The sequence below is a fragment of the Pteronotus mesoamericanus genome, unplaced genomic scaffold (genome assembly GCF_021234165.1).
Source record: "Pteronotus mesoamericanus isolate MK-2021 breed Mesoamerican mustached bat unplaced genomic scaffold, CSHL_Meso_final contig_74, whole genome shotgun sequence".
Lineage (NCBI taxonomy): Eukaryota > Metazoa > Chordata > Mammalia > Chiroptera > Mormoopidae > Pteronotus > Pteronotus mesoamericanus.
The window spans coordinates 6,673,574-6,696,541 of record NW_026555247.1 but is presented as its reverse complement, the minus strand read 5'-3'; the positions used below and the strand labels follow the sequence as shown (position 1 = coordinate 6,696,541).

General features: G+C 42.9%; 1 protein-coding gene across 2 annotated transcripts in view; it reads left to right on the top strand.

Moving 5' to 3' along the window:
- Positions 1 to 22,968, top strand: part of TMEM241 (transmembrane protein 241) — a 114,330-nt gene that overhangs the window by 30,167 nt on the left and 61,195 nt on the right. For both annotated transcript variants that reach the window (XM_054583448.1, XM_054583447.1), the window contains 7 exons: positions 6,148 to 6,225; positions 9,608 to 9,633; positions 13,126 to 13,177; positions 14,746 to 14,794; positions 15,555 to 15,600; positions 16,735 to 16,770; positions 21,626 to 21,660. In XM_054583448.1, coding sequence (XP_054439423.1) covers positions 6,148 to 6,225; positions 9,608 to 9,633; positions 13,126 to 13,177; positions 14,746 to 14,794; positions 15,555 to 15,600; positions 16,735 to 16,770; positions 21,626 to 21,660 — 322 coding nt within the window. The remainder of the gene's footprint in view (positions 1 to 6,147; positions 6,226 to 9,607; positions 9,634 to 13,125; positions 13,178 to 14,745; positions 14,795 to 15,554; positions 15,601 to 16,734; positions 16,771 to 21,625; positions 21,661 to 22,968) is intronic.

Here is a 22,968-nt window from a genome sequence, read left to right as displayed (position 1 = left end):
CCTGGGTTCCAATAGAGGTTTTCTTGAGGACCGATTCTATGAAGAGGATGGGATGATAATGTTCTCTCACTTGCCTCCTTCAGAACTCCTTTGAGTGCTGTAGGATATGCATATTTATTTCTGTGTACTTGGGTAAAGTGTGAGAGAAATAGCCATTCCTTCAGAGCAGGCCAGTCTGCCCTGTGTTCTGTCCTGTCCGTTTACGTTCCCAAGTGAGTGAGCTGGAGAACTGATGCTGCCCTTTTGGCCTTTTCCTATCCCAATGCACCTCACCAAGCTGGAGGAGCTCCTGGTGTTTTAAGATGCCTGCTTTTCATATGGCAAGGCCCGTAAACATCGGTGAGATCCACAGGAAGGACTGAGATGGCCTCCAAGCTGGTACCGGGGACATACTGAGGAAGAGGGATGTCTGGTCCTCTGCCTGTAAGGAGTTTACCATCTAATGACAGAATAATGAAACCACTGTAAATAAACACTTACATTTATGTCATGCAGATCAATTTACAAATGTGTTCATTTATCCCTACATATGTACATGTACTAATAATACCTCATCAGCCTCCAAAAAGGATGTCTGGTGGCTTAAAAGAGTAATTATGATTAAAATAAGACAAACATTTTTTTATAAATAGAATTTTAAAAGATATCTAGGTAAAGGGTACCAAGAACTCGATGATGTTGCAGGGATAGTTAACACATAGGAATTTATGCTGTGATATTTTACAAAATAAACATAGTCGGCCCCTGACTTCAGCTCTCAGCTTTCCGTAGCCAGATAAAGTTACAGACTCTCGGTGCTTGTAAGATAATAGCAGGGACATTGCTGAAGAAAAGCAAAGCTCTTCCTTGCTCTCAGGTCCTGAGTCCTCATAAAGGGTAGACAGGGCTACTTAGCGAGGCAAGGTCTTTAGTAACGACTTAATAATGAACACAATGCTAACCTAATTTCTAGGATTCGTAATGCATGTTTGAGGCATGATGACCTAGCACAATTCAGTAGGAGCAGTTCTCGGGGTAAAGCCACGGCTTTCTAGTTTTCTGGCTCTCTTCACAGGTGGGCAGATTGCCTATAGGTGGTCTTCTAGGAATATTGTTCCCGGCATGCACAATTTTGATAAAAATTGGGCAGCCAAGAGTTCAAAGTTACATTCTTTTTTGGTCAAGGGCCTGGGGTGCAATTATTCTGTACTGTAGACTAATGCCACAGCCACTCATCGAAAAATCAACCAAAAAGAAGGTAGGGCAGACATTCTTTCACAAGTAGTAGAAGGAGTCGTCCACACCTCTGCAGAGTGACCCAAGGCCGTGCCTGTGAGTAGGGCCACGATTTTCCATAGCAAACTGTTGTAAGTCTCAGCCCTAACACCTGAACAAATAACACGTCTTTAAAAATTCCACTCTGGGAAGCATGGGAATAATAAAAATTTTAAAGTAATAGTTGCCAATATCTCTTCACTGAGAAAAATTTCCAGTGTTTTATAGATGAAATGTCAAATTTTAAGCAAATGGGTTCTAAATTAGTTGCAAATTGTGCTCTTAAGTAACTAAACGAATTGACCTGCAGTGTGTAGTTGAATTTGGTCAATTACATTTTGTATAAAAAGTTATGGCTTTATGGTAGTTGATCTTGGGCCATTTTTCCTGATGAAAGATGATCGGACCTTTTGTTGTTGAGGTCATTCCTAGAGTCTTGACCATGTGGAAGACATGTTTATTTTTCTGTTCTCTTCAGCAGGAAGCAAGTACCTGGATCATTCAATTATTAAGAGGCAGGTTACAGAAGGAACCAGACTATATCCCTTTATTTTCTCATCTCTGTGATGGTGATGTAACAGTATTGTCTTCACAGAGTTATTATGAAGATTAAGTATGTAAAAGCAGTTAGAACAGTGTTTGGCACATAATAAGCATTCAACATATCTTAGCTATTATGATTGCCTCTTATCATTTCTCAGAGTTTTTGTTGGATTTGACAAAGTAAGTCCTGCTGACCCTCATTCCATAAAGACAGTAAAGGGCTGGTTTTCTGAAGGAATTAGTCTCTAGCAGGTCTCCTGAACTATTTGTACAGATCAGACTGAGACTTGAGCCCAGAGTTAGAAGCCAAGGAAAAACCAATAATTAAATTTGCACACTGCCTTCTCTGTGGAGACTGATACAGTCAATTGTAGAATTATTTTTTCTAAAATAGAAAAAAAAATGACTTGAGAAGTTCACATTTAATTTTTTAAAGTAGAAATGGAATATATTCCTTTTCAAAATGGCAGACTTTATCCTGTGTTCATCCATTTTCGATCATATCAGTTTTATTACTGAAGCAAGCAGACTGGCAGGATTTGGAACACACCAGTTGTATTGGACTTTGGAGAGCTATAGGTCCAGGAGGTTTAAACTGGGGGCTTGAGGTAATGTGGATATGATAACATTGAGACTAGGAATGTAGCCTTTGCAGTTAGACAGGCCTGGATTGGAGGCATGGCTCTGTCCCTGAACTAGCTGTGAGACTTCAGCAAGTTACTCAATCTTCTAAGCTTCAGTTTCCTTGCCTATAAATCAAGGTAATATCACCCACTAACACAGTTGTTGGGAAGAGGTTCAACTAAGACAATGCAATGAAAATAATTATCCCAGTGCTTAACACATCATTGGTAGCTATTATTAGTGTACTTTAAAATCTGTTTTACATGTGTTGATAGATTCCTTTCCAGAATCTATATCTAATCAGAATAGGACTTAGGGAGATTAAGAAACCTGTCCATAGTTTATAAAATTGAGAAAATTAAGCATCCTTGGAGCCTAGATTTAAGGTCTAGGTGTTCCATAATCTTAGTCCTGAATCTGGTCTCATTATTGGTTTTATAGTCAAGTTGGCAAAATATTTAATATACAGTCTTAATTTTAAATAAATAAGATCCAGTCCTGGCCAGATGGCTCACCTGGTTGGAGCACTGTCTGAACACCACAAAGGCTGTGGATTCAAACCCCAGTCAGAGCACATACCTGGGTTGGGGGTTTGAGCCTCAGTCACAGGGCGTATGAGAGGCAACCAGTCGACATTTCTCACTCACATCGATGCTTCTTTCACTTTCCTCCACCTTAGACAAATCAAAATGTACAAAACAAAATAAATCAAAAATAAAAACAAACTAAGCAAACAGCTAGAACAGAAACAGAATCACAGAAATGGAGATCACATGGATGGATATTAGTGGGGAGGGACTGGGGGAAAAGGTACAGGGAATAAGAAACATAATTGGCAGGTACAAAATAGACAGGGGAAGGTTAAGAATAGTATAGGAAATGGAGAAGCCAAAGAACTTACATGTGCGACCCACGGACATGAACTAAGGGTGGGAATGCTGGCGGGAGGGGATGTACAGGGTGGAGGGTGATAAAAGGGAGGGAAAAAAATGGGACAAATGTAATAGTGTAATCAATAAAATATACTTAGAAAACAAAATTTTTAAAGGAATAAAAATAAGCACAAAAGACAAATAAAAAGAAAATAATTATGATTTTTTAAAAGGAAAAAGTTTGAGTTGAATTTTTAATGAAAGATAAAATAAGAATAAAAAACATTAAAAAGGCAAGGAAAATGTAAGGCAAGAACTCAAAAAGAAATAAAACAGTGAAAATCAGTACAAAATGCTAAAATAGGGCAGCACTATGAAGTTATAAAAACTTTAAAAACGAGGTAAAAATGTTGGGTTGGCCAAAAATTTCTTTTGTTTTTTTCCGTAAGGTGGCTCTAGTAACACTTAGTTGTCTTTAACTTCATTCAAAACAATTGTGTTAGACTTCATTTAGACAGCTGTCATATCAGTGTGCATTTAAAAAAACATCAAAATTGGTGAATTTTTGTGTAGCCATTTTAAAATTGAAAGTGGAAGAAAATACACAACATTTTTGGCATATTATGCTTTATTATTTCAAGAAAGGTAAAAATGCAACTGAAATGCAAAAAAAAAAAAAAAAAGATTTGTGCAGTGTATGGAGAAGTTGTTATAACTGATCAAACATACCAAAAGCTGTTTGAGAGGTTTTGTGCTTGGAGATTTCTCGCTGGATGATGCTTCATAGTCGGGTAGACCAGTTGAAGTTGATGGCAATCAAATTGAGACATTAACTGAGAAAAATCAATGTTCTATCATGAGGGATATAGCCAACATACTCAAAATATCCAAATCAACAAAGTTATTGGTGAAAGTGAAAAATATGTCTTTTGTTTCATGGGGAAAACTAAATGGACTTTTTGGCCAACCTAATATATCCTCCAAAAAGATAAAGACTACATCCATCTGGAGGCAGGCAAGTAGCATGATCTTTAAGCAGTTCCTTGAAGCTGGGACAGTTTCCCAATTCAGGGTCCTGTGGAGGCTGCTGAGGGTGGGCTTGGTACCCATTGATCCAGACAACCTTCTGAGCAGTGCTCCTGGACCACTCACTAAGCCCTTCATGTGTCCATGGTTCCTCCCAGTAGCTCCTGATCAGAGGTACTGTTACCCTCATGCTTCAGAGGAGGTTAAGGCTTGGGTAAGTGTCCTGTTACACTAACAGATGGTGGAGCTGGGGTCTGAAGCTTGCCCTGATGCTGAAGCACATGTATGTTATTTACCTTTTTCTGCCTTTTAGGAAAATCATCATCAACAGCAAAGACAGTTACAAAATCCTATTCCCCTTAATTCTTCCCCTCACCTTGTCAAGATAATCTATCAAATTCAGAAAGACTGCCATTCTTAGCAAATAGTCCAGCTACAGTCAATGTGCAGTAGGTACTCTGTGTGTCTTAATAACTGGAGTGTTACTTTTTAAAATTTATTCCTCCCCCCTTTTTGTTTTTTGGTGCAAAGTTGATTCCATTCATTCTAATATTAACCTCAGTTCAGTTTCCTATCTCCTGAACGGGGAGATTCTTCTTCATCTTCGCTACTACCAAGTTCAGGCCGCCATCTTGTCATTCCTCGTCTTAGTTTCCTGTGGGTGTTGTAACAAATTACCACACACCTGGGTGTCTTATATAAACAGAAATTTATTCTTCCTCTGTTCTGGAGGCCAGAAGTCGAAAATCAGTATCACTGGGCTGAAGGTGGGGCAGCAGGGCCACACTTCCTCCAGGGACTCTGGGGAGAACATGGAGTTTCTTGATTTGTGGCTTTATCACATCAGTCTCTACCTCTGTGGTCACATCCTCCTCCTCTGCATGTGTGTGAGATCTCTGCCTATCTCTTATAAATGCATGTGTTTACCTTTAGGGCCTGCCCACATAATCCAGGGTACATTCCCCATCTCAAGATTCTCAACTTAATTACATTTTCAAAGATCCCTTCTTACCATGTAGGGTGGTGTTCACAGGTTCGGGATTAGGATGTGGCTGTTTTGAGGGGTGAGGTGTTCAGTCTACCATACCCTTAGATTTTTGCCACTGTCGCTGCCTCCTGTCCTCTGTGCTGCAGACAGCTTTAAACACACAGCTCAAATCAGATCACTGTCTGCTTCAAAACTGTTCAGCAGCTCCTGTGGCCCTCAGCACATCCTGATTCTGTGATTTGGCGGGAATCACCTTTCTACCTTCCTCCCCCCAACTTCTCCCTTCCAGGTTACGTTCCACCCTGCTCAACGCCCCCCGGTTCTGTTGGAGCCGGGTTCACTCTCCTTGGGGCCATCGTGTGTTCCTCTGTCTGCCACACACTCCATTCTGTTTGGCTCACTCTAGTTCACCATTCCCTTCTTGGTTAGACTTTGGACTTCCCTTATTCTGGGAAGACTTGCTCTTCCCTGAGTGGATTAGGTGTGTCTTTCTGTGTGCCCTGTCACATGGCTCTTACTGTAATAGGGACAGTCTCCCTAACATGCATCCACCTTGTTCAAGGGATGTCCCCTGCACCTGGCACAGTGCTTGACACAGAGCAGGTGCTTAATAAATGTGTATTGGTGAGAATACCGTAGGAAGGTAGTCTTTTCATCCACCCTCCTAAGAATAATACTACAACCAAGAACATCAATCCATCCAGAAAAGTTGCTGGAGAGGATTACGTATTTGAATGCCAAAAATTTCCATGGAGCTTTATTTTTAAGCAGAAATCAAGAATTATGTAATTATGAGATCAAAGAAAGTATTTTCATGCTTATTATTCTGTTTTCTTTCAGGCCATTCCTGTGTTTCTCACTTTGCATAATGTAGCCGAAGTTATTATCTGTGGGCACCAGAAATGTTTTCGGAAAGAGGTAAATGATAACGCAAAATGCTAGTTTCACTTCCCTTGCTTTAAATTTCAAAAACATGCCTTTTTTTTTTTTATGGCTCAAATTAGTATCTACCTTTTCCTGACATCTGTTTTTAGTCAGGACTGCCTGACAGCAGTTATTAATTTCAAGGACCACGGTTTTGACATTGACCGTGGGCCTGCTGGTTCCCACCCAGAGCTCGTCCCAGTGCCATGTGGACGTCAATGTCAGAGCTTCACAGAGGGTGCTGGGGGCATTCGCCCACCCCGGGGACAGACATTCCTTTTTCCTCCCTGCCTCAGCTCAGCCTCAAACCAGCTAGAACAAGTTTCTTTACCTCTTTGCCTCCGTCTGTGAAAAGGGGTAGTAACCCCACCTAGCTCATAGGGTTGTGGGGAGGGCGTACCACGGTGCACTTCTTAAGTACTTCCAACACTTCCTGGCACGTAGTAGGTGCTCTGTACATGTTAGTTGTATTTATTGACATTATTAGCGGTGATTTTAATTTGGTCCCTCTTTCGGGAGTTCTTTTTTCCTAATATCTCCCCGTTTGAAATGATTTCATATCAAAATCTTGGAACTTTTAAATGGGAGAGGCTGGTAGGCCCTCAGGCAGCATACTTCTTACAGGCCTACAGGAGAGGGAGGTGTCCTTCCCCTGGCCGAGGCCACTCTGCATGCCTGGGCGCCCTCTGTCATCCCTGCCTGCTACTTGGAGGCAGCTCCATGGGTTACCTACCTTCTTCTTTCATGGACCTTTAACCTCTACCTGTCTGCTGACTTATTTCCCTTGGCCCATAAACATGCTCAGGGTTCTCAGTCCCCCATGGGTGGAACAGGCCCTAAGACACCCACTCACATCAACCCAGCTCTGGGACGCTGTGTTATAGAACCAAAATTCAGCAGGAGAGCCAGCACACTGCTTTGCCTGTGCACCTCCACCTCCACCCCATCTCGTTCCCGCTCTCCCCGCCACAAGTGCCTTCACAGAGGGTCGGCCTCCATGCCGCCCACAGTGTCCTGTCCCTCTCCCCTCCAACCACTCCTGCTTCCGCCGCCGCCATTAACCTGAAATTGCTCTGGCTGAAGTCACTGATGGCTTCATTTATGCGACTCTGTTGGTCTTTTGCAGTGTTCATCAGCCTACACCCTTTTCTTGACTCTCTTAGCTCAATTGATCAGCATTTCCCTTTCCCTGCTGGTCTCTTCCTGAGTCTCTGGCTCTTTCTTTATAGCCGCCTGTCCTTTCCTTTGTCTCCTTGTCAGGGTCTCCTAGGGCTCTGTCTCAGGAGCCTTTTGTTCCCATGCCACACACTAGCTGGATCATCTCATCCACACCCATGACACCAGCTACCTTCAGTTCGTTGCTGACTTCCAAGTCCCCATTGCCAGCCCAGACCTGTCCCTTCAGCTTAGACCCCGTGGCCTGCTGGCCTCCGGTTCTCTGCCTGGCTGTTTCCTGGGCATCCAAAATGTAAAGGGATCAAAATGGAACTGATGTGTTTCTTCAGAGTCACTTCTCACTTGCTAACCCTAACTTGATCATCATCTCCCAAGTCAGAAAGAGCAAATAAAGGCTAGTAGCCTGGAAGGGCTGGTGGGGTGTTATTGCAGAACTGGCAGGCGGGCTGTGGCAGAACAGTGTCATAAAGGATCATGCTCTGGAGCTAGGTCACCTTGGCCTAGGCCTTTGACCTTGGGCAACTGACCTAATTTCCCAGTGCCTCGGTGTCGTCATGTGTAGCGTATAACCTAAGACTGTTAATTAACTTGTAACGCAGTCAGTGCTTGAAGAGCATGTATAACAGCATCGACACAGAACGAATAGCCCTCAATGGTACATATTTATTGTGATTTTTGGCAATGTGACTTTGGAGGCGTATACTGACCCAGTCAGAACCCTGAGATAGCACCAGGACGTATTACTGGGTGATTTTTGGACTGAGGGGCGTGAAAAGGTAAATACCCCGTCATTGGCTCCCCCGGTGTTTCTGGAGCCCTGGGGCTCTGGAGCTCAGTCATGAATTTATTGTGTGTCTCAGGTTCTGGGCTCCTTCAGTCTGAGAGGTTTAAAATGAAAAAGGATCTTCTGGAATGGGTGAACTCTTTCAGCTACTGGACTTATTTGCTGCTCTGTAACAGAAACCATCAAACATCTGCTGGGTAAACATGTTACTAAGAGTTGGGGACATTCCTTTTGTCTCTCTTCCTCTGTTCCACCAGTCCATTGAGATATTGGTTATATTTAGCCCAGACTGTTTTAGTGATACATTTTTCCCCTAATGGGGACAATTATCCAGGTGTTGAGAGCCAGGCCACCTTTGCGTGGACCATCCTTTTTGTATTGAGGGGATAGGTGTCCCCACCAGGGGGCAGTGGAGTCAAAGTCGCCATGTCCTCTCTACCCTACTGAGACAGGGTCCATAAAAAGAGCTTGAAGGATCTGAAGATGCAAGCCACTGCTTTGCACACAAACAGAATCTGCTTATTGGAACTGTGCATGCTGGGTTATTTAGTAATGTGTGAAGACTTAAGCTCTCCTTCATAGCAAACCACACGTTTCTCTTGATAGCTCTTCTGTTTTAAATGATATGGTCATACTTCATACTTATCTAAACTGGAGTCAAAAAATTGTAGTTTGTCCTCTACCAGCGAAGTAACCCTTCTGAAATGTTCAGAATTAATTCGTTATCCTACTTGACCATTTCCCCTATCAAATATAGAACAATCTGTGCTTCTCCCTGCTAGAACTTTCTTCCTGGGTGCAATGACTAATTCCTTTAAACTGACTCACAGCAAGGAGGTGATCCAGGTACAGTCTGCATTAGAATTTCTTCATTTCAGGGAGCTTTTCAGTGCCAAGTTGAGACTTCCTCAATCTGCTCTTTTTTTCCCTTCTTTATAGGGGTGGAGTCAAGTGTCCCTTCTTTTTTCCTGTTTCTTAATTTACACATCATACCAGAGAATTTATAGCACTGCTGAGAGTCAGGGCTGGATTAACGAAGGGAAAATTTAAAGAGACAGAGCGGAACAGAAGTTGAACACAAGCTTAATTTCTGTCCTTGCAGAGGTTACATTGATCTCTCTCTCTCCCCTTCATGGTGTGTAAGATATGGGAAGGCTTGGCCCTGGTGTCACTTTGTTTTTATTCACAAGTAAACATCATGCAAACGAGGAGAGTGGTAAAGCTGCACATCCAGGGCGCTTTGCCGAGGTGACTCAGCTCTGAACCTCTGAGTCATTCTTCATTGAGTCCAAGAAGAAAAAGCCTCAACAAACACTAAAGTACAACAAGCTGTTAAGCCCCCATAAACTTGATCTATTTTCTTGGAAAAAATAAGAAGTTTTTCAAGACTAATTATATCTCTTTATTCTTGCACAGAAAACATCTCCTGCAAGGATCTGTAGGTAAGTTTTAAAAAAACCCACAAACCTGTAAAATACAAGATTTAACCAGATTTTTAACTTCGATGATAAACTGTTGAAGATTTATACTTGAGAGTTGACAGAGAGATTTATTATAAATACTCATATATCCCAATATGAGTATTTTGTGTCTAATTCTAAAATTTACTATCTTTTTCTTGAAGTATTTTATTCATAAGGCAAAAACAACCCGTGCTAGATTCCAGTCGTTGATGCCCAAAACTTTACTAAGAGTTGTGCAATACTGATGGAGAATGAAAATGGAAAACATGGTAATGACTTAAAAATTTAAAAATAATGCTTGCAGTTTGTTGGGTTTTTAAGAATTCCATGGTAGAAAACCACCAGCCTGTGAGTCCAGGGACCTGAGTTGTGACCCTGGGCCATGCAAAGTGACACTGGGCAGGTGTCATCGCCCTCCGTGCTTCAGTTTCCTGGGCTGGACTCTGAGGCAGATCCCTGTGCCCAGGTGTGCTGAGTCCAACCTGAGCGCCTGTTTCTCTGACTGCTTCTTGCCTCCTCTGCAGAAGCTAGGAAGCTCAGTCCTGTAGATAGAAAACCAGGAGAGATGCTTTGATACATGAATTTAGGACTTTTTGTTTCAAATATTTCTGGGTTTTCATCCAGTTTCTCTCTCTCTCTCTCTCTCTCTTTTACTTTATTACAGGCTGCTACTTGGAAAAAAAAAAGAACCATAAGAAAACTTATCCTCTTGTTTAAAAGATTAGCAGGTATTAAAGAGAGGCAGGTCCTGGCCAAGTAGCACAGTTGGTTAGGGTGTCATCCTAATAAGCCAAGGTTGTGGGTTCGATCCCCAGTCAGGGCACATACAAGGATCAACCAATGAATGCATAAGTGGGTGGAGCAACAAATCAGTGTTTCTCTCTCTCTCTCTCCCCCCTCCCCACCTTCCTCTCTGTTTCTAGGGAATCAGTAAATTAAAAAAAAAAAAAAAGGCATTAAAACCTAGTAATACCTGATACAATCAGGTATTACTCAAGGCCAAGTTTGGTGGGAAACCAGGGTCTGTCTCCTACCAGGCTGCCCCCATCTCCTCCTTTCCCCCTCAACCCCAAGACATTGAGGGGATCTCTAATGCTCATTGCCTGTGGATGAGGCAGTGTCCTATTCCTGGGCAGTCCCAGAAAACCTTCCTGACAACGGCCCTCCGCTCATCCCACCCTTCGCCTCCGAGCCCCTCGGCAGTCTGGTGCCTTGGAGTTTTCTGTTTGTGTGTGTGGTGTGTGTACGCCTTGAAATTTGGCAAGGCTGAAGGGAAGAAAATGCTGGTAGGGGGGAGAAAAATAGTTGGTGGCCTGGAAGTGAGAATCTTCCTGTGCTTGGGCTGTCGCATATTGTCCTGGCCTTCCCACGTAGTGAAGCCCTCGCCCTGACGATCCCTCCATGCCAGTCCTCCTGCCTCGGGCCCCCCAACCCGTGCCCGTCGTTGGGTGCACAACTACACATGATGACAGCACTGAGGACTGTCGGGGTGTGGGGCTGTGGACAGAACTGACTATTGTCATGTATTTGGGTTTTAAATATCAGGTTGCTGTGTGTTACATATATATGTACATATAAAATAAGGAATTCTATTTGTATGTACAATATATATTGGTATGAGATGTCATATTACAAAGTCCTCTAAAAGTCAAATTGCCATATTTTCTGCTTCTGTCCATGCCTTTGAGTCTTTACTGTTTGCTGGCTACTGGAATGGTCAGTCGTGACAGGGCCCAACATTACATATTTTGTTGTATTGTAAAATGGGAAGAGTATGTGATAAATTTGGTTTTGTGTTTTCTGGTGCCTTCTTTCCTGAGGAGAGAATGGGGAAAGCTAAAGGGCAAGATCCTTTGCTATATGAAACCTAGAAGAGCCAATGATTACTCCAAAAGATAGCTCTAAATTGACTTTCCAATGAATGAGGGTAGCTTTCTGAAAATATCTGTGGTTGGCAATGTTACTTTTTTGTGCAAGAATTAAAAAAAATTTTATTATGGACACCTCTAAACATATATAAAAGTAGACAGAATAGTATAAGGATGAGCTGTATACCCATCACCAGCTTCAACAGTTTTCGACTTATGCCTCCACCCAGCGCCTCCTCACTTCAGCAGATTGCAGGCACCAGAGCATTTCGTCTGTAAATATTTTAGTGTAGATAAGAGATTTTCCTAGGAAACCTTTTATTTGGGAAAAAAGTTTAAGCCTACAGAAAAGTTGCAAGAATATTACAAGAAACTCTCATATACTTTTTAATTAGATTTACCCATTGATAATTTCTCTTTGCATTTGCTTTTCTGTCATCATATATAGATGTACATATAGATCACATACAATAAATAAGAAAATATATAATTACTTTTCATTTTTTTCTGAATCATTTGAGGATAAGTTGTGAAGATAGAGACCTGTCCCCTAAATACTTTAAAGTGTATCTCCTAAAAATAACAATCTCTTGTATAAACAATGAAATTATTAAATTTAGAAATAATTAACTTGTATCATATTATTATCTAATATTGAGTCTATGTTCAAATTTGGCCAATTATCCCAATGCCGTCTTTTATAACAATCTCTTCCCCCAAAGATGTTGTGTCTCTTGTGCATTTTTTAGTCTGGAAAAGCTCCTTTGCCTTTTTATTGCCTTTCATTGCCTTTGCATTTTTGAAGAGTGTAAGCCCACTGTTTTGTGGATGGTCCCTTAATTCGAGTTTGTCTTAGTGTTTCCTCACAATAAGCTCAGGTTTTGCATATTTGGCAGGAAGGCCACGTGAGAAATGCTGTGCCCTTCTCAGTACATCATACTGGGAGGCACGTGATGTAAATCTGTGCTGTTATTGGAGACATTAAGTTTGATCATTTGGTTAAGGTGATACACAAAAGATATTAATGTGCTTTTCATGGTGTTTTATTTTTTGTAAGTGGCATAACTGTAGTCTGATTGCCCAATTTTCCGCCAATGTGTTTTTGGGGATCTGTAGTTTATAAAAATACAAATACTTTATTAATAATTTTAAATTCATCATGGGACACTGGGTGGGTTAGGGGAAAGGGGGATAATTGGGACAACTGTGAAAGCACAGTCAATAGATATTTTTGAAAAAAGTAAAGAGAGGCAGTCGTCTGAGGAGGCATAGTTCAGGAGAAATAGAATGGGATCTGTCGTTTTTAAAAATCTCCCTTGATTACGTGTTTCACAGGCATCCTGTTTTTCTTGGGTGAGCCAGCTTTGGTTTTGCAAGTGTCGTACATATGCCTGTCTCTGGGGAAGTGGCTGGTTATCAGTGGAGCACACACTGAAAACTGCTTAAGTTGTGGGGTTCTCACAGGGTGGACAGGGGACCGGGGCTTGGTCTCACCAGATCGTTGCCTCAGCTAAGCTCCCGTCGATGTACTTCAGCCTCCACACTTTGAGAAGTTCTTTGAGGTTGAGAAGTGAAGTTGCTTGTCTAATTTCCCTCTCCACAGCGCCCTCTTCCTCCTGGCTGCTGCCGGATGCCTTCCCTTCAATGATGCCCAGGTAAGGTCAGGTAAACGCATTTTGCCTTGCAAGTATACTTTACTATCTGAAACTCGCGTGTATGAGCAGAATTTCCTAGTTCTTCCTTTTAGAATCAGAATAATCCTGGCCTATGCAAAGGCATTTAATGCTTTCAGGCAGGTACCTTTTGGCCAAACCAATGCTTTTCCTCAGGTCTTACCTACTCCCCACCGTGGCCTGCAGAACGCTGGCCTCTGGGGGCTGTGGTGGGCGCAGTCTGCCCTCTGTATGTTCTTGCAGAACCTGCAAGCTGGTGCCCAAGTCGCCCCAGCCTTATGCATTCAGGCACATTGATTTTTTTTCTTCTTCTCAGCCCAGGGGCCTCATCTGCACAGAGATTTTCACTTTGTTACCCTGTTTTTCTTTATGAGGCACCGAGGACTCACCCTCCCAGGAGTCATTTCATTGCTGGGTCTTTTTCTTTTCTCCCCTGCACCCCACCATTTATTAAGTCTCCATTAAGTGTCAGGCACTGAGCCAGGCTCTGGGGGCACAAAGAAGAATTGTCCTCTTCCAGACAGAAGTCGGAGTCTAGTCCGAGCAAAGGGGAGGAGGACCCCAGGGCTCTGTCCCGGGAGGTGTGGGTTGCTGCGGGACACCTATGAAGACCTGGGGACTCAGGAAATAGGAAAGCCAACAATTATAGGGAGCCTGCTGTGTGCCAGGCTCTGTGCCAACGCTTTATGTGCCTTGTCTAAAATCTCACAGCAATTCCACAGGGGATTATTTTTATCTCTATCTCATAGCTAAAGAATAATGCAGCCCAAAAGGTCACCAGCTAACAAGTAAGTGGGATTTTAGAATGTAGCCCAGATCTTTGTGTTGCTAGAGCCAGGCTCTGCTTACTGGACTTAAATCTTGAAGGGTGAGGAAGAATTAGCCAGGAGAAAAAAGCGGATGTGGGCAGAATCCTAAGTATGCTGGGATTCAATTTTTCTGAGCACCTACTGCATGTGTGTGTGCTCCTATGCGAATTCCTGGCTTCCTGGAATTTACAATCAAGTCGGGGTAGGGAGCAGTGGAGACAGAGACAGGTAATAAGTGAAACAGAGTGTGTGGAATGAGATAAACTCCTGTAGAGACAAGGAAGGGAAGATGACTGGGGGCTGAGCTGGGGGTGGTGGGCGGGGGTTGGTGCATTCGTGCCTGGGGAAGTGCAAGTTCCTTTTCTCAGTAGATGGCACTGGAGAGGTTGACAAGGGCTTGTCGTAGAGATCCTTGGGTGTCATGACTTTGGATTTTATTCTGAAGTCACTGGGGGACTGTTGAGTGATTTTAGGCAATAGGTGACATCATCAGATTAGCCTTTTAGAAATGCTGGTTAGGGCCATGTGGGGAATCAGGGAAGTGGCGCTAGAGGCAGGAATGTTTGGAAGATGCCATCGTCACCTGCGTGAGCAATGAGGAGGGACTGACTCAAGGCCCCAGAAGACCTGTCTTGGCACCTGTGCTTGGCACTGTGCATTGACATTTAGGGTTTCTGGTTGCCCCACTGGTTTCTGTTTGTTGGTACCTATAACCATTTTTTTAAAAATCCTGTGTTACAGTTTGATCCAGATGGATATTTCTGGGCTGTAATTCACTTATTCTGCATGGGTAAGTTTTAAAAGAATGCTTGCTTAAATAATTAAGGCTTATTATTTAGATCTTATTGCATATCCACTTTTTAGTGATGTTGGACAATAGATTAAATACAGGGTGTTAAGATTAAAATCAAATAGACATTCTCTGGTTTGATTTTCCTGTTTTGGAGTTTCCTGAAGTGTTCCATTTCCAATATAGTCTCCTCTTTTTCGTGACAAACATTAATTAACTCACCACGGCTCCGGCTCTGCTTGCTCAAGTCCACTTGCAGGATGCTGATCGGTTTTCTCTAAAAATGGTGGGAAGAGATCCAGAAGTTTGTGCCAAAGACTCTCATCAGTGTACAAAAATATAAAAAATGTAACTGGGTGAAATAAATGGACCATCTGACTATATTTCAAATCACATGCTTAGTGTTTCTTGTCTGGTCCTGGCGGGGGAAGCAGTGCCCTGACTTTGTTTTGGCCCCAGTGGTGTTTCTTTCTCCTGCGCACCATGCAGTGGCAACCAGCAGCCTCCTGTTAATCGCGTCCTTCTGCTGATCATGAGCCTTCCCCCGCCCAGCATGCTGTATTGAACCGCCTTATCACCAGGATCATCCAGTCTGCTTCCTTGAAACTCTCCAAAGTGCTGGTCACCCCCTCTTGGCCGTGGGAGACCCTCCTAGGGAAGAGGGTCTTTCTTCCACATGGATTTTGTGCTTCCCTGGAAGTGCAGGCAACCCCTTACACAGAATGCCCTGTGCCAGTAACACGTGTTGCTCCATTTTCAGGGGCTTATAAGATACTACAGAAGTCCCAGAAACCCAATGCATTAAGGTAAGCTTTTAGAGTTGGGTCCGTTGTTATTTGGTTAAGGAAAGTGGTAAGACCCCATGGTGCCGGGAGCTGCTGCTTCTGTTCAGCCAGACACTGTGCAAGTCTGGGTTGCAGTAGGGGCAGCAGGCTCGACCCCCAGAGCCCTTTCCCTTATATTTGAGCCATTCTGGCCAGGTCCAGTGGGACCTGCACTGTGCCCGGGGTCAGTGACATGTGAAGAGCAGGGAAGTCTCTATCCCCTTCCTTCAGAGGCAGTCATCAAGATGACAGGTTTACAAAAATCATGTGACCAGCTCTTGGGCCCCTTCCGGCTCAGCCCCTTTCTAACTTGACTTGCTTTAGACCTGCAAGTCTCCCCAGTCAGTAGCTCTGTGCTGGGGTAAAATGGGCCCTTTGTTGTGGGTAGTCAATGGGCCAGCCTTGGCGACTGTAAATGAAAAAGAGAATTCAGGCCGCAGATGGGCTGGAGCTGTGAGACCAGAGCCCCTACCGAGCATCCGCCTGCTGGGTCCCAGGGCCCTCCTGGAGGCCGAGAGGAGGTCCGCAGGGGATGGCTCCTGGGAGCGGGTTATGTGTTCTGAGGATGTGTGACTTGGGGTCCCTAGAGCACCTTTTCTTCTTTTAATTAATAACAAAAGGCCAGTAGAGTTGCCAGATAAAATATAGGATACCCAGTTAAATTTGAATTTCAGATAAGTAATTAATAATTTTTTTAGTGTAAACACTTACTATATAATATTTGGAGCATACTTATAAAAAAACATTATTCTTTATTTGAAATTCTGATTTACTTGGCTGTCCTGTGTTGTTATTTGTCAAATAGAGTAGTCTAATCAGCTAGTCCAGTGGTCTGAGATAGTTGACAGTCCTTTAAAATGTCCTTTACAAATGAACATATAAGAAATAATCAGCCTCACGTACAAATGTGTGTGACTGTAATAAACTTGAAATGTTTTTTAAAAATGATCCAGGGACTACTTTTGAGTATGAAGTACTCTTTGTACTATTTATTGATAATTTGTAAATATGGTAACTTATACATAGATATAATTGATTAACACAAGGGAATGACTACTTTGTGTATGTAAAACACTTCTATTATTTTATGTATTATCTTTTTCTCTTATTCCTTAGTGACATTGACCAGCAGTACTTAAACTATATATTCAGGTAAGGTATAATTTGCATTTTCAAAGAGTAACTCATATATTTCTAGAGCTAATGGTTTTTATTTTCCAGTAATATTTTGATTTGGGAGTTCTGAACCAGTGTGTCTGACAGGAGGGCAAACTAAATAATTTGTGAGGTGAGCAGAAATTGATGCCCAAGAGCAGTCCTGCCTTCCAACCAGACAAGATGGGCCTTTGTCTGGCCCCACGTTTCAGAAACCTGTGTGTCTCCCCATTGGCTACGGAGTCTGTAAGGCTAAGGGGACATTTTTTCCCAGATCCCACAACCTCCCTTCAAGCCTGGGCCCTGGAATTCCCTACTCAAGTGGCCGGAGTTCGATTCCAAAGCCTCCCTGGATCTGTCTTTGCAACTCATTCCTAGGCCCAGGCGTGTCCAAGGAAAGGCTGTTTGTGGAAGGGCTGTGGGTGGAGGGTACAGTTGCAGGCTGAAGTGTCCACATGCTGTGTGTGAGCCCTTGGGTGCAGGGTGCGGGATGCAGGATGTGGCCTGAGGTAGAAGAGGGGCACTGGGAGCTGGGAGCCAGGGGCTGGATTCCCCGCTTGGTGCCACATTCTGACAGGAAGCTCAAGGACTCCAGGATTCTCCATTTTAATCTGGACCTACAGGTTGTTGTGAGGGCATATTTGTTCAGGTAGGATGAGGCCTGAGGCTTGACTTATAACACTGAAATATGGTAAATGGCTTTCCATTTGTACCCTTGCCCCAAGCCAAGCAAAGAATAGGGGTCTGCCCGCTAACTAGAATGGCTGGGAAGGTTTCTGGACTTCGGTGGTCTCCAACTGTGTGCTGTGGGACCTCACTGAGAAGCGAGTAGTGAGAATAGCTGCTGGGAACCCAAGGCTGCCTAATGCAGCAACTTTCAGTATGAGCACAAGGTCAGAGAGGTGCCTTTCAGCATTTCTAGAGGAAATGCTCAGCTTAAAACACTCAGCATTAGCTGTATTCTGCATTTGCAGGTAAAGCTTATAAATATCTCAGTATTTATTTATTTTTTAAGTATATTTTATTGATTATGCTATTACAGTTGTCTCATTTTTTTCCCTCCCTTTTATTCCCCTCTGCCTTGCACCGCACCCCCTCACCAGCCTTCCCCTCCCCACTTAGTTCATGTCCATGGGTCGTACATATAAGTTCTTTGGCTTCTCCATTTCCTATACTATTCTTAATCTCCCCCTATTTTGTACCTACCATTTATGTTTATTCCCTGTACCTTTTCCCCCATTCTCCCCCCATCCCCTCCCCACCGATATCCCTCCATGTGATCTCCATTTCTGTGATTCTGTTCCTGTTCTAGTTGTTTACTTAGTTTTGTTTTTTTTGTTTTTTTTTTTAGGTTCAGTTGTTGATAGTTGTGAATTTGTTGTCCTTTTACTGTTCATTATTTTTCTTTTCCTTTAGATAAGTCCCTTTAACATTTCATGTAATAAGGGCTTGGTGATGATGAACTCCTTTCACTTTACATTCTCTGCCAAGCACTTTACCTGCCCTTCCATTCTGAATGACAGCTTTGCTGGATAGAGTAATCTTGGATGTAGGTCCTTGCTTTTCATGACTTTGGATAATTCTTTCCAGCCCCTTCTTGCCTGTAAGGTTTCTTTTGAGAAATCAGCTGATAGTCTTATGGTAGCTCCTTTGTAAGAAACTCTCTCCTTTTCTCTTGCTGCTTTTAAGATTCTGTCCCTATCTTTAATCTTGGGTAATGTAATTATGATGTGCCTTGGTGTGTGCTTCCTTGGTCCAACTTATTTGGGACTCTCTGAGCTTCCTGGACTTCCTGGAAGTCTATTTTCTTTGCCAGATTGGGGAAGTTTCTCCTTCATTATTTTTTCAAATAAGTTTTCAATTTCTTGCTCTTCCTCTTCCCCTTCTGGCACCCCTGTGATTTGGATGTTGGAACGTTTAAAGTTGTCCCACAGGTTCCTAAGCCTCTCCTCATTTTTTTGGATTCTTACTTGTCCTTCTGTTCTGGTTGATTGTTTATTTCTTCCTCCTGCTCCAAATCACTGATTTGAGTCCCAGTTTCCTTCCCTTCATTGTTGATTCCCTGTATATTTTCATTTCACTTTGCATAGCCTTCCCTTTTTCCTCTATTTTGAGACCATACTTAACCATTTCTGTGAGCATCCTGATTACCAGTGTTTTGACCTCTGTATCTGATAAGTTGGCTAACTCTTTGTCGCTTAGTTATTTTTTTGGAGTTTTGATCTATTCTCTCATTTGGGCCATATTTCTTTGTGTCAGTGCACCTGTTACATTGTAAGAGGTAGAACCTTAGGTATTCACCAGGGCAGGGCAACCCATATAGCTGCACTGTGGCACTGCATGTGGGGGAGGGGTCAGAGAGGGAACAATGCCACTTGCCCGGCTCTCACCCTTCTTTCGGTCACTTCCCCTGCTACCCACAAGCAAATTGGGCCCTTTTGGTGCTGATTCCCAGGTGGGTGGGTTTGGGTACATTCTAGGCATTTAGATAATGCCCGTTGATCTCTCCAACGAACATTCCTGTGAGGCTGGGAGTTTCTCCTGTCTCTGCAACCCCCGTAGATTTTCACAGCCAGAGGTTTTGAGACTTTCTTTTCCCGCGCTGGAACTCTGGGTTGCGTGGTCCCTCCCCTGTTGTTTCTCCTGGTTTATCTGCATGCAGATGTGGGACTACCAGCCGTCATCTCACCTGGCCGGTCCTCTAGCCGCCACCTTGCCACACTTCCTCTCTGCCCCAGCTGCCCATCTCCACCCCTCCTGCTAGTCTGGATGAATGTTTCCTCTTTAACTCCTTGGTTGTCAGATTTCCATACAGTTCAATTTTCTGGCAGCTCTGGTTGTTTTTTGTTTTTAAATGTGCTGTTGTCTTTCTTTTGGTTGTGCGAAGAAGTGAAGTGTATCTACCTACATCTCCGTCTTGGCCGGAAGTCTCAGTATTTATTGGAACACCTGCTTGAAAGCAGGATTCACCCTAAGGATAGCTGTGGGAGGCTTTTGTGCTCAGTGGAAAACAATCATTAGTTTCACTCTGCGCAGACCCACCAGCTCCCTTTTCAAGAGGCCCCTTTAGGCAGTTCTTTTTCTCCAAAGAATTTAGAGCCAACTTGAGCAGCAGAGGTGTAAAGGGATGGAAAAGTGAGCCTCAGTGAGCCTCTGTGACTCTGCTAGTTCTTCTCTCCTCCCTCCCTCCCAGCCCTTCACCTTGGGTAAGCCTGGTGCTTGAGGCTTCCTGGCTGAGCCTATTGCTGAGCCCACGGCTAAAGCCATGATTCTATTTCCAAGTCTTCTATCAGCACAAATGACGAAGGTATGTGAATCAGAAAGAGGGACACGATTCAGTTTGCCACGGAACTGGACACTGAGGGCATCCCACCCAGAGATCTGTGGTGGCTCAGATCTGTGGGGCCTTTGTGCTTGTAGGAGCCAGCCTTCAGCTTTGCCTTCCAGAGCCGAGAGCTGGTTTGATCTCTTCATTTTTTTGGAAAGTCAAGGAATTGGACAGTCTCTACTTTGGCACATACTCCTATTTTCTTGAGGATGTACTTGCTCCCTGTCCTGACTCTTTGGTGTTTCTCTTATAAGTAGAGGCCTAAGGCCCATGGTAGGGGGAAAGGATGAAGGAAGGAATGAAGGAGGAAGTTGTACATGGCACTGAAAATAAATGGAATGGTCTAAAAATGGCATGGCTTTGATCAGCATTTTGAGGCATTTAGGTAATTTATGAGAAATGAATATTATGGAATATATGGCTAGCACTTTTTAATATAAGTAGACACTAATTTCTCCTCATCTATTAAAAACTACTCTAATGTTCTCTATTCATACCACACCTCTTTATTTTGCAGATGAAATGTGTGTGTGTGTCAAAAGGAAGTAGACAGGTGTTCTCTCTGGGGTATGATTTGTAAAACAGAACAATGTATTGGAGTTTAGCCTATGGAGATTATATTTTTCTATTTTATTTCCCATGAGTGTAAGAATGTCTTCTATTTTGTGCACTTCCATATCTTCAAATTAGAACAGTACCTGGCACTGACACTTATTAGGCACTCAATAAACATTTGTTGAATGAATGAATGAATGAAAAGGTATGCTGTTTATTTGGCAGCATATGCCTTTTGTATTAGAATTGGATAGAGAGTTTCATTCCTAACCTCTAACTAGATCAGCTGCCTGGATGGCATAGAATAGTAATGGAAGAGAGTATGGAAGGTGGGCTAAGGCCAACGAAGGTGCTGCCGACAGGCACTGGGGGAAGGGAGGAACTTTCAGGGAGGGAGATGGGAGGGTGGCAAGGACGAACAGGACCCACATCAGAGGAAGACTCCTCCTGCTCATTTTCATCCTTTTTGGCATCAATTGCCAGTTGGTCCAGGTGGTTTTCAGGCACATGGTAGATGGGATGGATCATTTTGTGGGCTGGCTTCTTGGACATATCACCTACCTTCTATGCAGTTAACTTTGTGGCAAAAAAGAGACTTAGCTCACGTTCAACGGCTAGCTTTTAGAGTGCTGCCTGTTTGTAATTTAAAGTTTGCTATGCTTGGCTTACAAATGCTGTTTGTAGCCTAGGTGAGTATGATGATAATTAGTGGCTTGGCTGACCCTCAGAGTGGGGCATGGACCCTTAGTCCGTCACAAGGTAGATTCAACCCTCTGGCCCAAACCTAAAGCATTTCAAGAGATTCTCACTCCCTCACTGAGGAGCTGGGTTTAGGCAGAACAAGACCATTCAGGGAAGATAATTTGCTTTTAGGCCAATTTCATATTTCCAAGTAGAATGGTTGGAAATGCATGTTGTTTTCTCAGTGCTGGGGAAACTTTCTTCACTACTCTGCTGTTTCTTTTACAGTGTTGTGCTCCTGGCGTTTGCATCTCATCCCACAGGTAAACATTATTTTCTTTGTTTGTTTTACATTGCCCATTCAGTGCAGTGCCTTGACCTGGTTCTGTGTCTGAGGGACATTTTGTAAGAGAATGTGGTTGCCTTCCAGGATGTCGAACTCAGGGGTTAGAAATGGCCCACATACTTGAGACTGTTCTTAATAACCTACTAGGGAATTACTGCCCATGAATTTATTTTTACCCTTTCTTGAATTTTGTTGTATATGTTTTCATCTGGTACAATCCTAGATGTGGACAGGTTTCATATCTTCCACTTCTGTGTCCTTTCTGATTTCTTCTTTAAGCACCCAGAATTGCTCTTCAGCTCTAATGCTAAAGGATTTGGTGAAAAATTTCAAATTTACCTTATTTCTAATTGACATCCTTTTACCACTTCATATCATACGTTATCATATCATATTTTTTATGTATTGATTTTGTTTTAGAGAGAAAGAGAAACATTGATATGTTGTTCCACTTATTTATGCATTCATTGGTTGCTTTGTATGTGCCCTGACTGGCGATCAAACTTGCAACCTTTGAGGATCAGGATGATGCTCTAACCAACTGAGCTGTCAGGGGCCTGTTATCATTTTATCTTTGGAATTCCAGATTAAAGTCAAGTTTTAAAACTTACCTTTACTTTGTTGCTGCATGAATTACTCTATAATTGTTTTTCAGATTCAGGAATTGTCCACAATACTCTATTTCATTGTGATTTTTTTTTTTTTTTTTTTTTTTTTTTACTTTGAAAGGTTTGAAGTCGATGTCAAAGACAAAGCAATAATATCTGTATGTGGTATGGCTGAAAATACATGTTTTATTGGCCACCCTCCTTAAACTAATGTTTATTGACCATTTGCTATGCATAAGGCCTTTCCTAAGCCCTCAGGGTCTCAGTGCCCTTATCTGCAAAATGAAAAACGTGGACTGGATTATAGCTAAAGCTCTTTCTAGCTCTCTTGCTGTGCCCAAAACAATGACAGCTTTCTGTTTCTGTTTTGAGCTATTTCAATTCTATTAGAACTGCATCCTTAGGGAACTGCTAATAGTGACCCAGGTACTGATTCTAGATTGTATGTGACAAAATAGAGCCCGCGTTGTGTAAGAATAACTTGAATTACTTTTCTCTGCACAAAGTGCATCATTTGACACTTGCCCACACTGAAGCACACCTGCCGTTTTCTGCCCACTTCCACAGCCCGGTGCTGTCTCACATGTATGACGTGTGCTGTTGAGTGCCCTCTCCATCATCATTGGTTGAAAGCCTATCCTTTGTATTGCAAAAGAAGAAATTGTATGAAACCATGA